The sequence below is a fragment of the Ictalurus punctatus genome, chromosome 21 (genome assembly GCF_001660625.3).
Source record: "Ictalurus punctatus breed USDA103 chromosome 21, Coco_2.0, whole genome shotgun sequence".
Lineage (NCBI taxonomy): Eukaryota > Metazoa > Chordata > Actinopteri > Siluriformes > Ictaluridae > Ictalurus > Ictalurus punctatus.
The window spans coordinates 3,653,936-3,666,294 of NC_030436.2; the positions used below are offsets into that span (position 1 = coordinate 3,653,936).

At 37.3% G+C, this 12,359-nt stretch overlaps 2 protein-coding genes across 2 annotated transcripts in view; one reads left to right on the top strand and one right to left on the bottom strand.

The window, feature by feature from the left end:
- Positions 1-12,359, top strand: part of syn2b (synapsin IIb) — a 70,646-nt gene that overhangs the window by 46,024 nt on the left and 12,263 nt on the right. Inside the window, exons 6-7 of the mRNA XM_017450360.3 lie at positions 9,993-10,055; positions 11,803-11,945. Coding sequence (XP_017305849.2) covers positions 9,993-10,055; positions 11,803-11,945 — 206 coding nt within the window. The remainder of the gene's footprint in view (positions 1-9,992; positions 10,056-11,802; positions 11,946-12,359) is intronic.
- LOC108254913 (metalloproteinase inhibitor 3) lies at positions 41-8,268 on the bottom strand. Its single transcript, XM_017450365.3, has 5 exons — positions 8,004-8,268; positions 2,619-2,707; positions 1,766-1,880; positions 1,516-1,640; positions 41-1,306 (listed from the first exon to the last, which is right to left on the bottom strand). Exons 1-5 carry the CDS (start codon positions 8,128-8,130, stop codon positions 1,073-1,075), a joined length of 690 nt encoding a protein of 229 aa, XP_017305854.1. The 5' UTR covers positions 8,131-8,268; the 3' UTR covers positions 41-1,072.

The window sequence follows — 12,359 nt, forward strand, 5'->3', positions numbered from 1 at the left end:
AGGTCAGTATAATTTACTCATAATGATAACAATACACAAATGCTTTAAAAATCAGACACAGATCAGGCTGATTTTTAATGATATACTGAAGATTCTTGGCACAGTTAAATAGAATATATTTCTTTTTTCTACAGTAAGAGAAATAAAAAACAAAAAACATGTAGGTACATCAGTACTGTAGTAACACAGGTAAAATACATACTGTTCAATAGACATCTAGAGAGGTGTACAGACGTAATAGTCCTTGCAATGAGCTACCAGCGCTAGGGAAACTTTTTTTTTTTTTTTTTTTGGGGGGGGGGGGGGGGGGGGGTTGTTTTTTTGTTTGTTTGTTTTTTTAAGTTTGAAAAACATATTTATATTGTTGTTGTTATGTATATTAAGTGTTTCAGTTTCAGTAAAATCAGACAATCTGAAGATTTGATTAAACATCTTCCCAATGAATTAGAAGTAAGACTGGAATTCCACACACTTAAATTGTATAAGCATTCAAACACATTCCCACAGCATAAAGACATAACAGAAGCCTTTATAAATATGTTGACGTAGTCCCTACTTTACGTAATAGCTGAAATTATATCAGTAAGTACTTTATAAAGTGAGTAGTTTCTGTGGAAAATTCAAATAATTGTCCGTAATGATTATTCGGATGAGTAATTTTTTGCCCTTTCTGTAGAAGGGTGGAATAATTCTATACTCTGCTGTATGTACGTAGAAATGATTATTAGTGTAAATAATTAGCAAAACGTTTCAAATCAAACAGTGTAACTTTTCATTTTATAGACCGGTAAGAGACAGTATATGTATGTATGTGTAAACAGTTAAGGAAACTGTTTAGATTGCAATGCCTCATGGGTAAGTTCTCCTTTTATCTGCTTAGAGATTCAAAGGGTCATTTATGAAACTTCAGTTGCATTAATTATTATATTTTACTTGAATACAAAGACAGTGGGCAAATTTATTTTAAAGAATCCACCTTAGCCATGTACGAAACGTTATGAATGGTTAAGGTCCGGAAGATTGATGGGGATTAATGGTTGTAGTTTATCTACAGCCATTAAAAAGTCAACACTCATTGCAGTGTTTCTGTGGGTTTGGGTTCTCTGACCTCTAGGATGCCAGAAGTCTCTCTCATACCATTTTGCCTGACATTGAGCTGTGTATGTGAGTCAGACTTGTCTATGTACCAGTTGCATGTGCCATTGGTCCGTTTGATGCACACACTCTGGAGATGTTGGCTGTTATACGGTAACCATGCACATTCATTTGCATTGGCACGGCAGTGGCGTTTGGAACAGGTGGAAATCTGAAAGGTTAAGTACAAAAGGCAAGGCTGAATTTCAGTGTCTGAAATGAAGAGCTTCAAGAGATTATGTGATACAGAATAGAAACATCCTCCTACATCAGTAGTATAATACATATATATTAAGGTATATTTACTTAAGATTTATAATTACTATGTTTTTCTTTTAAAATTGCCTAAATGTCAACAGCAACAATCAGGAGAGAACATACTTTGCACTCGCATCCTTTTTGGTATCGGTACTTGAGGTTCTTTTTCTGAGCCAAGGAGAGGTTTTCCCAACGCTCTTCAATGCCACATAGTTCGACTAGAACTTTTCCATCATGCCACAAATATCCTGGGAAATAATAATAAAAAAAGAAACAGCAAAAGCCTTTTTATTCCAAGACATCTTGAGACATTTGAATACATTACGGAATGAATTTATAGTATGACTGAATACCAGTATGACTGAGCCTTTACCTGAAAGCAAATATTGACCCCTGTTTTTGGCATCCAGCTTAATACCACACAGAGATTCATGGATTGAAGTGTAGATGTACTGAATAGTATCAACTTTGTCAAAGCCCTTGAACATCTGCAAAGAAAAAAGAGAAAAAGGAGAAAATGGGGAAATGGAAAATGTATATTAATTTATATTAAGTGTATTAATAATATATTATATTTTCAGCTTTACTGGATAGGAGGTGGTGTTGGGGGGGTGGACACAGAGGCTTAGTGGTTAGCACACTTGCCTCGCACCTCCACCTCCACCTCTGGTCTGTGTGTGTGGAGTTTGCATGTTCTATATCTCAGGGGCTTCCTCCGGGTACTCCGGTTTCCTCCCCCAGTCCACAGACATGCATTGTAAGCTGATCGGCATCTCTAAATTGGGTGTGTGTGTGTGTGATCGTGCCCTGAGATGAGTTGTCCCCCACCCTGAGATATTCTCCAGCCTCCCCGTGACGCTGTGTAGGATAAGCGGTACAGAAACGGATGGATGGATGGACTTCTTATAAGATGGATTTCTTATAGGTCAGTGAAAAAAGGAACCAATTAATTTAATTTACAAGGCATTGAGGGTTTTTATTAGCTTGTTGAGTCTTTTGTTTCAATTCTTCTTTCTGTCACTCAAACTCAAACATGTTCTCTGATGTACTGCTTCAGCGACATTTTAACATAAAAGCTCCAGCAGAAATGCTACATACTTCCTCAGTTTGAAAAATGACAATGGGACAGAGGTTAAAAACATTTTCAATTTTTGGTTAACTTATGAGTCTATGCAAAATATGTAGTTTTCCTTACCCATGAATTCACTAGGGCAATAACAACTTACCTTGATCAGCTTAATTTTGTACTCAATCACCTTTTCTCCATGTAAGCTCGGAGATATAATCTTCTCTCCGATTATCTTAGCACGGATCACTAAAAAAAAACAGGAAATTTCATTGTAAGGACATGGTGTAGAAAGTATAGGAAGTTAAATATGACATGAACAAATTGCTGCGGAGTGAATTTACTTCTTTTAATGCAATTCATTAATATACTCAGCAAAAAAAAACAGAAACGTCCTCTCACATTCAACTGCTTTTATTTCCAGCACATTTCTCAACATGTGTAAATATTTATATTAACATAAACTGAAGAAATTTCACAGACATGTGATGAACAGAAATGGAATGACGAGTCCCTGAACAAAGGAGGGAGTCAATATTAAAAGTAACAGTGAGTATCTGGTGTCTCCTCCAGCTGCTTTAAGTGCTACAGAGCATCTCATCCTCATGGACTGCACCAGATTGGTCAGTTCTTGCTGTGAGATGTTCCTCCACTCTTCCACCAAGTTCTCGATCACGTCTGGGGGTGACACACGGATACAAGTAATTTTCCACTCCAAGGACGATCAGCTGTCCTTCCTGTCTCCCTGTAGCACCGTCTTAGGTGTCTTACGTTACAGACATTGCAGTTTATTGCTCTGGACACATCTGCAGTCCTCATGCCTCCCTACAGCAGGCCTATGGCATGTTCACGCAGGTGAGCAGGAACCCTAGGCATCTTTCTCCTGGTGTTTTTCAGAGTCAGTAGAAAGTTCTCTATCTGTGTACTAAGTTATTGTAACCGTGACCTACCGCCTGTAAACTTTTTATTTGGATTTTACAAAACTATCTTTAAGATACAGTCTCCTGAAGAAGGGACGTTTCTTTTTTTGCTGAGTATATAAAACACATCAAAGTATGTAAAAGTCTAACATCCTTTAAATGGGTTCTTTAATATTTTTTGTAGCAGCCATGGATTAGACAGGCTTGGAATTGCAAGTAAAAAGACCTTGCATAGATGAAGTGGAAAATTCTAGCCCCTTTGTAGGATGCAGTGATGATCACCAGTGAACAAATTTCTAGTGATATTCAAGATGCAGGCCCAAGGGGCAGAAAAGCTTGATGGGACTGAGATAGGAATAAAAACCATAGAAACCAAGACAGTACCCTTTACATCTTTTGCACTAAGGCCAACAACATCAGTGGTGCTCAGTATGTTTGGCAAGATATTGAAGAAGACCAAAAGTAGGTAGTTTTCAGAATAGATTCCACATTGATATTTCACCATCCAGACTCATATCTGGCATTGGACCTGGAGCCACAGGTGAAACAGGACAAAATAAATGTACGTTACATGATCCAGGTGGAATCCATATTTACCCATTTAACGGAGCAAAGAATGTGGGCTATGTATTTTAATTGGCAGGAGGATGGTAGTTCACAGCCAGACACTCTCCCCAAGTTGATATTCCTGTGCTTCTTGTCAGTCTTCTGCTCATGGCATCACAGACTTCCTCACAACTACTAAACCATTCCTCTACTGAGGAGACCTTTTGTTCAGTGGGATTCCAGCAGTTGGTAACCAAGCACACAGTGAAGTGGAAGTCCAGTCCTCCAGTCAGATACACTTTTGACAAACCAAGGTGAAGAAAATGTAACAGAAGAGTGCTTCGGCAATATTAAAGCAAATGAAAGTCTGGTTAGGTGGGATGCTTCCACAGTAGTCGGAATTGTAGCATCTTTGGAAGTTGAAGCAGATAGGAGTGTGGTGTTGACGTTAAGGGGAGGTCCCTTGCATCCATGGCACGTCGTCCATGTTGGTGTTCTTAGAACCTAAACGATGCCATATGAGCATACATATGGCTTACAGTGTACATACTATATGGTTTACAACTGGGGCCTCAGTTGACATGACGGTTGAGGTTGACTTCAGATGGCTCAGCAGTGAATCAATGGTAAATCAGTCCATTAGGCTCCTAAAAGATTGTAGACCAGTGAAGCTTGCAGGCAGAGTCTCTGGCCAATGCAGTGATTGGGATTCCTTATAAACCACTGATAATAATTAGAAAAATCAAGGAATCACTGTTAAGTCTTTACAGTTCTTGGCTCAATCAGTCTAGCACTGTATATACTCTCCCCTCCCATTTGCAATGTATTCACTGCTGGCTTACGGAGTTGCTCCTATGTTCTCAAACAACTTGTACCAAGACCAGGTTTTCAGGTTCACCAGTATACCTATCAGGAGTTAGGAGATAGCAAGACCACCAGTGATGGTAGCCTGCAGGATTAGTGGTCAGTTATGTTCAAGTTCATAGGCTTGCTTTCTTGTAAGGCTAGGTCTTCTGCTAGAAGGACATGTGCTACAAGTGCACCCACAAATCATTTTTAAAAACACAGAAAACACCATGAGGACTCAAAAGCAATCACAGTTATATGAACAAATATGGAAGGCTTGGAATTATAGAAACAAGAATAAAAGGCTCAGTGGGTAGTTCCAGGCAATTCATAGGGTGCAATGATGAGCAGCAGATGATCAGATTTCTGCCAAGGTAAAATTCGTGAAAAGTGAGGTGGGTGGTACAGCCGCAGGGGATACGATAGATGTTAGGATGGCTCTGCAGCAGCTGAACTGCACTTTGTGATGCGTGTTTCTGAGTGAGGCATGTAGAAGGGAGAGCGTTGTGGCTGATGAACGAGTAAAAATGACTAGTGTGTGAAATAATTATAGAACTATAATAATAGTCACGTACTATAGGAACGGGGTAGATAATGCAATAATCTAAAAAGCGAATTTGCATAAACTCTTCATTAGTACTTTAGATTCTAAGAGGAAGATCTGGTTTAACTTCGTCTGAGTTAAATAAACACTCGATATTTTGAGCTTATTCTAGTGGATTAGTCTCATTCGTATTGATCAGTAACTGTCAACAGAAGTCAAAATGTTTTGCCTGCCTTAATTGCTTAAAAAGTTTGATTTGTGTGAAGATCATTTATTTACTACCAACCTACAGTATGTGCTGGCTAAGTTTCTATAAACACATGATGTGCACGTAGTCCCTGATTTAACAAAGTTTTACGTGTGTAAAAAGACTTCCCTTACAAAATATGTGTGAACTGATTTGCGAAAAATATACAGAAAATTGTGTCGTTCAAGTTAGCAGAATAGCACATATCTTGCTTGAATATTCAATTTGGGGCAATTCTACCTGAAAGTGCAGAATACAGTGGCCTCCGAAAGTACTGGAACAGCAAGGCCGATTGTATTGTTTTCGCTATACATTTGAGTTTAAGATCAAAAGACGAATATGAGAATATAGGTCAGAATTTCAGCTTTCATTTCCTGATAGTTACACCTAGATGTGTTAAACATCTTTAAACTTTTCACCTTTGGTGGCAGACCACCCAATTTTTAGGTGAGCAAAAGTATAGGAACAGATAGTCTTAAGGTAAATAATATTCGCTTGCAATAAGTGCATCAAGCCAGTGACCCACTGACATCACCAAACTGTTGCATTCTTCTTTTGTGATGCTTTTCCTGGCTTTTACGGCAGCTTCTTTCAGTTGTTTGTTTTTTACTTTATTTGTATACTTTGCAATTTCACAAAATTGAGAAAAGAGCGGACATGATTTATCTTAGTTTCATTCTTTTACTTCGCAAAAACCTGCCATTTTAACAGGGGTGTGTAGACTTTTTATATCCACTGTATACTATTCTCAAAATGACGTCTCAGTAACTCCAAATAGTGAGAAATTATGACTATGGTCATGGTTAATGAAATGAAATGTTTAAATAAAATGCATTTAAATGAAGCCTGTTCAAAGGTTTCATTCACAGATACACCTTAAACAGAACAGACACTCGTGTCTACACTCAGATTTTCCATTAACGTTGTACAGCTTTCGATGGTCTCGCAACCTTTAATCGGCCCTTAATCTTCTTTAGACAGTATCTTGATGTGCAGTTTCACTTAGTACGTGTGCCAAATGTACTTTTCCGAGCAGATTTTCGAGATCCACACTCGCTGTCAGCAATCGCTGACTGATCTGGTCCATTAATCAAACATTAACTAATAAACAAAACAACAACAAACTCATGATGTGTATGTGTGTGTGTTTAATTTTTTGTGTGTGAGGAGAAAAAAAAAACCCCCTTTGCTCACAAATGCTTCTCTTGGTATAGCCCACAGAGTGACTACTTATGTAACCAAAGACACAAACTGGACTGCTTGTCTTGGCAAAAACAGTATGAGGTTTGGAGAGCTCAATCAAGAGAAGTTTGTCATTCTTTTTGAACAGGTCTCATCTTGTTCTCAAACGGCAGCCTGAAGCTTTATTGATACATTTGATATCGGAAAAAGACCATTTGTGGTACTTTTTTGGTATGAAAAATACCATAAGTAAATAAAATAACTTATTACTGTCAAAATAACAATATGCAAAGTCTTGTAAGTTAAACATTATTGATTTATGCTTGACTTAATATTCATACATATCATAAAAAATTGTCTCTCAAGGATTCTTTAGATAGATGGTTCCTTCCTTGAGAATATCTACTGTTATAACATTCTACACAGAAACATTAAAGCTTAAAAAAAAAACTTTATTATGAGTTTAATGGCAAAAGACAACAAGCTGGTGCCACTGAATCTTTAGGACAGCTTGTTTCTTGCTTTTATATACAATTATAGGATGTTTTGATGTTGTTATTAAATCATCGGTTACAAAGACAGCGCTTTGAATGGCAATATATGTGTCCTCACCAGGGTTGGGAGGGTTACTTTAAAAATGTATTCGGTTACAGTTACAAATTACTTCATAGAACAATGTAATCAGTAACGTAATGCAAGTATCACAGTATAAAAGTAATGTAATCTGATTATTGTTGGATTACTTCAAGATAAATAAAGTCAAGAGAAACGCAATATGATCTAAAATCTGCTTTTATTTGGAGCTTATTAATCCTGATAGTATTCCCATTCTTTACAAAATGTACCTGTAATCGGATTACTTTGTTTTCTGACATAACTGTAACGGATTGCAGTTACCAGTTTTTTGTATCCTGATTATGTGACGCCGTTACATGTACTTCGGTACTCCCCAAGCCTGGTCCTCTTATTGACATATGAAAAGTCAGAGACAATACAGTTCTGGATTAATTAAGTGAGAGGCCAAAGACTCAGGTCTGGTTCTAATTTGTGTCAGGAAAGCTATTCCACTGAGGATTTCCTAAGAAAATTAGAGGAAAATGTTTCTTTCAATTAAAGTATTTAGTCTCAAGATGCCTGTATGGCAATATTTACGTAAAGTTTTGCATACATATATCAATCTATCACAGACTCATCTTGATTTAGAGGTGTGTGTGTGTGTGTGTGTGTGTGTGTGTGTGTGTGTGTGTGTGTGGTACATACCTATTTCAGAATGGCAGAAAAGTTCTTGAAAATGTGCATGTATACAGCTACATCCTTCAGCCATTGGGTTTGTTATGCCTAATGCCAGAACGATCAGCAGGAACAGTTGCACTTTTACTTGGTCCATCACTTCAGAGTTTTATAGAAAGCTATAAATTTCAAAGATAAAATAAAACACACGCACTCTTCCTATCCTTGTCTGTGGCACTTTTATGTAACACTCTGCAGCTTTTTGTCCTCTCTCTCTCTCTCTCTCTCTCTCTCTCTCTCATGTTGCACTCATCTGTGCCCCTCCTACAGACTGCTCAGTGGTTCGAGAAGATTACATGGATAAAAAGCAAGAAAATAGGCATAAAAATCATTTCGACAGATTTTGTTGCTTTTAATTCCTTCCTTTCCTACTAGTCTATTTTGATTCAGATTACTATAAAATACATGACTGTGTGGATACTGCTGATTCTTTTAGGAGAGTATGTCTTGTTCTTCCTTGGTTTCTAATATTATTAGAGCCCAGTCTCACATAAAATGTCTAAGGATTCTGATAAGTGTGTAGCGTTGTTTTTTATTGCCATTTTACTTTGGAAAAAACAACACTATGGCACCCTAATCAACCAGTCCTGATTACTGCAAATCCTGTTCAATCAAATCAACACTTAAATGGAACTTTTTCTGCAGCATTATGTTGGTTAAAAGGTCTTACTCGGTATCACACTATGCCAAAGTTGAAAGAAATTCCCGAAATAATGAGGGAGATGGTGATTGAAATACATCAGTCTGGAACAGGTTACAAAGCTATGTCAAAGGCTCTGGGACTCCAAAGAACCACAGTGAGAGCCGTTATATTCAAATGGAAAAACTCTGCACAGTAGTGATCCTTCCCAGAAGTGGCCGACCTTCCAAAATTCCTCCAAGTGCACTCATCCAGGAAGGAAGAAAAGAGCCGAAAACCAAACACAGGATTCCACAAAAAGAACATCATATCTACGGGCAAGCATGGTGGTGGAAGAGTGATGGTGTGGGGATGCTTTGCTGCTTGCAATAATTGAGGGAAACATGAATTCTGCTCTCTATCAGAAAATCCTGAAGGAGCATATCCGGTCTTCAGTCCGTAAATTGAAGCTCAAGTGCAGCTGGATTATGCAGCAAGACAATGATCAAAAACACAGGAGTAAATCCTAGTCCTAGAAGTAAGTGAAAGACTGATCTCCAGTTATCAGAAGTGTTTGGTTGCAGTTATTGCTGCTAAAGGTGCCACAACCAGATTCTACGTTTAACGTGCAGTTAGTTTTTCACATTGGTGATAGGTGTTGGATAACATTTTCTGCTTCATTAAAAAAAAAAAAAAAATAAAAAAAAACCTGTATAGTGTCCACTCAGGTTGTCTTTGTTTTATGGTCTATTGCGTTTGACGATCTAAAACTATATACAGAGATGTGCATAAAAACAGAAAAAATCTGAAAGAAAAAGCAACTACTTTTTCACACCATTGTAGGTGTGTCTGAATTTACACCTTCATGTATTTTTGGTATTTTTTCATTATTCATTCATTTCATTTTTTTTTTTTTTTTTTTTTGTGCCCTTGTACTTTAAAATTTTTTTTATTTTGGGGTGGTGGGGGTGGTGGGGGGTTCGGTGTCTTACGATTAGTTCATAATAGAAGTCAAATAGTAATAATAGCTATAATAATTATTAACTTGTTATAATTTAATAAATAATTCCTAATGAAGACTGAATATCGCTAATGTACATTATTATTATATTACACTTTGATCACAGTGACGTGCTGAATGCTTTCATTCCTAATATCGCCAGTGATGTTTTTATCTGAATATAATGCTTTTACATTGGAAATCCACTGTTATTATTGTCCCTATAAATTCTGAAATTTATGACATTATAAGAACATATAGAAACACCTATAAAACATTACAATATACCAACAGAAAGAGAAACTCTCTACTTATTCTTTCACTTGTATCTGTGTTTCAGATCTCCATGCCCACATTCCCAGTGGTGGTGAAGATTGGACATGCCCACTCTGGCATGGGAAAGGTAGGACATTTCCATTTTAAGTGGAAGCTTTTAAGCCCACTTCTGAAATGCATTGCATGTAATGAAAGTGCTAGAACATTAGTATGTTAGCATGGCAAAACGAAGCTACGATACATTTGGTTGGCTTATGCATTTACTGTGAATCTGGAGGTGAAACAGTAAACCAGTACGCCTGCATACTGTGGTAAGGAAATCTGAAATTGTTACACTGTTAATCTTATGATGTATCTTATGATCTTTTGATTCTCTTATAATTCCATAGTAAAAAAGATATATTTGGAGGTACTAAAAATAATATAATAATCTTTCTTTGAAACGCACTTTTCATTTTACTGTACGTTTAAAATATCGAAGCTTTACATTCAAAATGACTAGAATGTAAAAACGAAATTATTTATGTTAGGGCGTATTAAAAAACAACAATGTGCGATCACTCATGAATTGACTATCTACTATATCAATTCATGAATCTATTCAGATGATAGCTTAATCTAGCTGAATCTATTCATTTATGTATTTAACAAGATAAAAGACCCAACAACTGCGAATAGGTTAAGGAAAACAAGTAAACAAGTATGTTTTTAATCTGAATTTATATACTCCTACTTAGCTGGTGTTCTTAAGTTAGTGTTGGCGTTCTTTGGAACACTATGAGTTCAGGACATACGAAAACATCTTCCACCACCTGAGCTACCACATCACAGCTAATCCATTCAGAGCTTTTAATCATCATTAGCAGGACTTCATGCATTATGCAGTACTTGACAGACAAACAGCTAGTGTAGCTTAAAAGACTGGGATAATATGCTCTGGCATCCTTTTCCTGGAACAAACACAGGCTACTGAGTTCTGAACGAGCTGAATCCAGTTGAAACTAGCTGAAAAAGACTGCAAGGCAGCCATAGGGGGCCAAAAATAGAAACTTGTGAGACACCATATGGCTCTTGTATTTTAATGGATAATTAAATGGTCAATAGTGTCAATAAATGCTGCAGTCAAGCCCATATATTAAATAAACTGAAACCTGGCTACAATTGGTAGCCACAATCAGTGGCCATTTCAGTCAGGGCTGATTTTGTACCATGATGCTTTTGGAATCCAGACTGAAATACACTATATGGCCAAAAGTATAAGTGCAACAACCTCCACTCATTTGGGAAGGCTTTCCACTAGATTTTGGAGCGTGGCTGTGGGGATTTGTGCTCATATAGCTACAAGGTTACAAGAGGTCAGGAACTTATGTCCTGCGAGAAGGTCTGACTTGGCGTTTCAATTCATACCAAAATTGCAGGCCACTCGAGTTCTTCCACACCATCCTTATCCAAATCATACCTTTAAGGACCTCACTTTGTGCACAGGGGCACTGTCACGCTGGAACAAGTTTGGGGTCCCTTAGTTCCAGTGAAAGGAAATCTTAATGCTACAGCATACAAAGAAATTCTAGACAATTGAATGGTTTCCAACTTTGTTTCAACAGTCTGGGGAAGGCTCGCATATGGGTGTAATAGCCATTCGGGTGTCTATATACTTTTGCTCATATAGTCATGCTTGTTATTTCTACTTTTTTTAAAAATCAGCAGGATTATTGGGCGACAAAATCTTAGAAAGGCGTCCTTGAAATATGCTACAAGTTTAGCACTGTATCCTGATATACCAGTTTTTTTGTACGGCTCAACGCCTATTTAAAAATCTCACACCCTTATCATCATTATAATTGCTATGAGACATGTATTGGGAATTGTGACAGGTTAAAGTTGACAATCACAGCGATTTCCAAGACATTGCCAGTGTGGTGGCCATCACTCAGACCTACACGACTACAGAACCTTTCATTGATGCCAAGTATGACATCAGAGTCCAGAAGATAGGGACTGACTACAAAGCTTATATGTAAGTGTAAAAATTCATACAAACATTGCATTATATTTTCTGTTTTGTATAGTCACTGGTTATGGTGAGCATGATGATGATAATGATATGTGTGCATGCTGGTGTGTGTGTGTGTGTGTGCATTTGCCAAAGCTCATATTACACACATAATGCTAGTTAAGGGTCAATATTGACTACTTTTCTGTTGCATCTCATCTAATACTTCTGTGAACTTTACTGTCTGCATGCTCTCGTTTATGTTTTAAACCACTGCACTGTGCCTTTTGTGTTTTCCTTAAATCAGATTGTCAAGTTCTTTAAACAATGTTTGCCTAGAACGTGTAGAGAAAAACACCTAAGCTGTTCATCAATGACAGAGTGAAATAATAATAGCAATAATTATTAATGGCACTCATTTTTTGGGTCTTAAGTTTT

Coding starts and splice junctions, on each gene's coding strand:
- LOC108254913 (XM_017450365.3), bottom strand. CDS start 8,130: ATGGACCAAGTAAAAGTGCAACTGTTCCTGCTGATCGTTCTGGCATTA. Junction 1,881..2,618: donor ACAAAATTAAGCTGATCAAG/GTAAGTTGTTAT, acceptor TTTTCTTTGCAG/ATGTTCAAGGGCTTTGACAA. Junction 1,641..1,765: donor GGGTCAATATTTGCTTTCAG/GTAAAGGCTCAG, acceptor ATTATTTCCCAG/GATATTTGTGGCATGATGGA.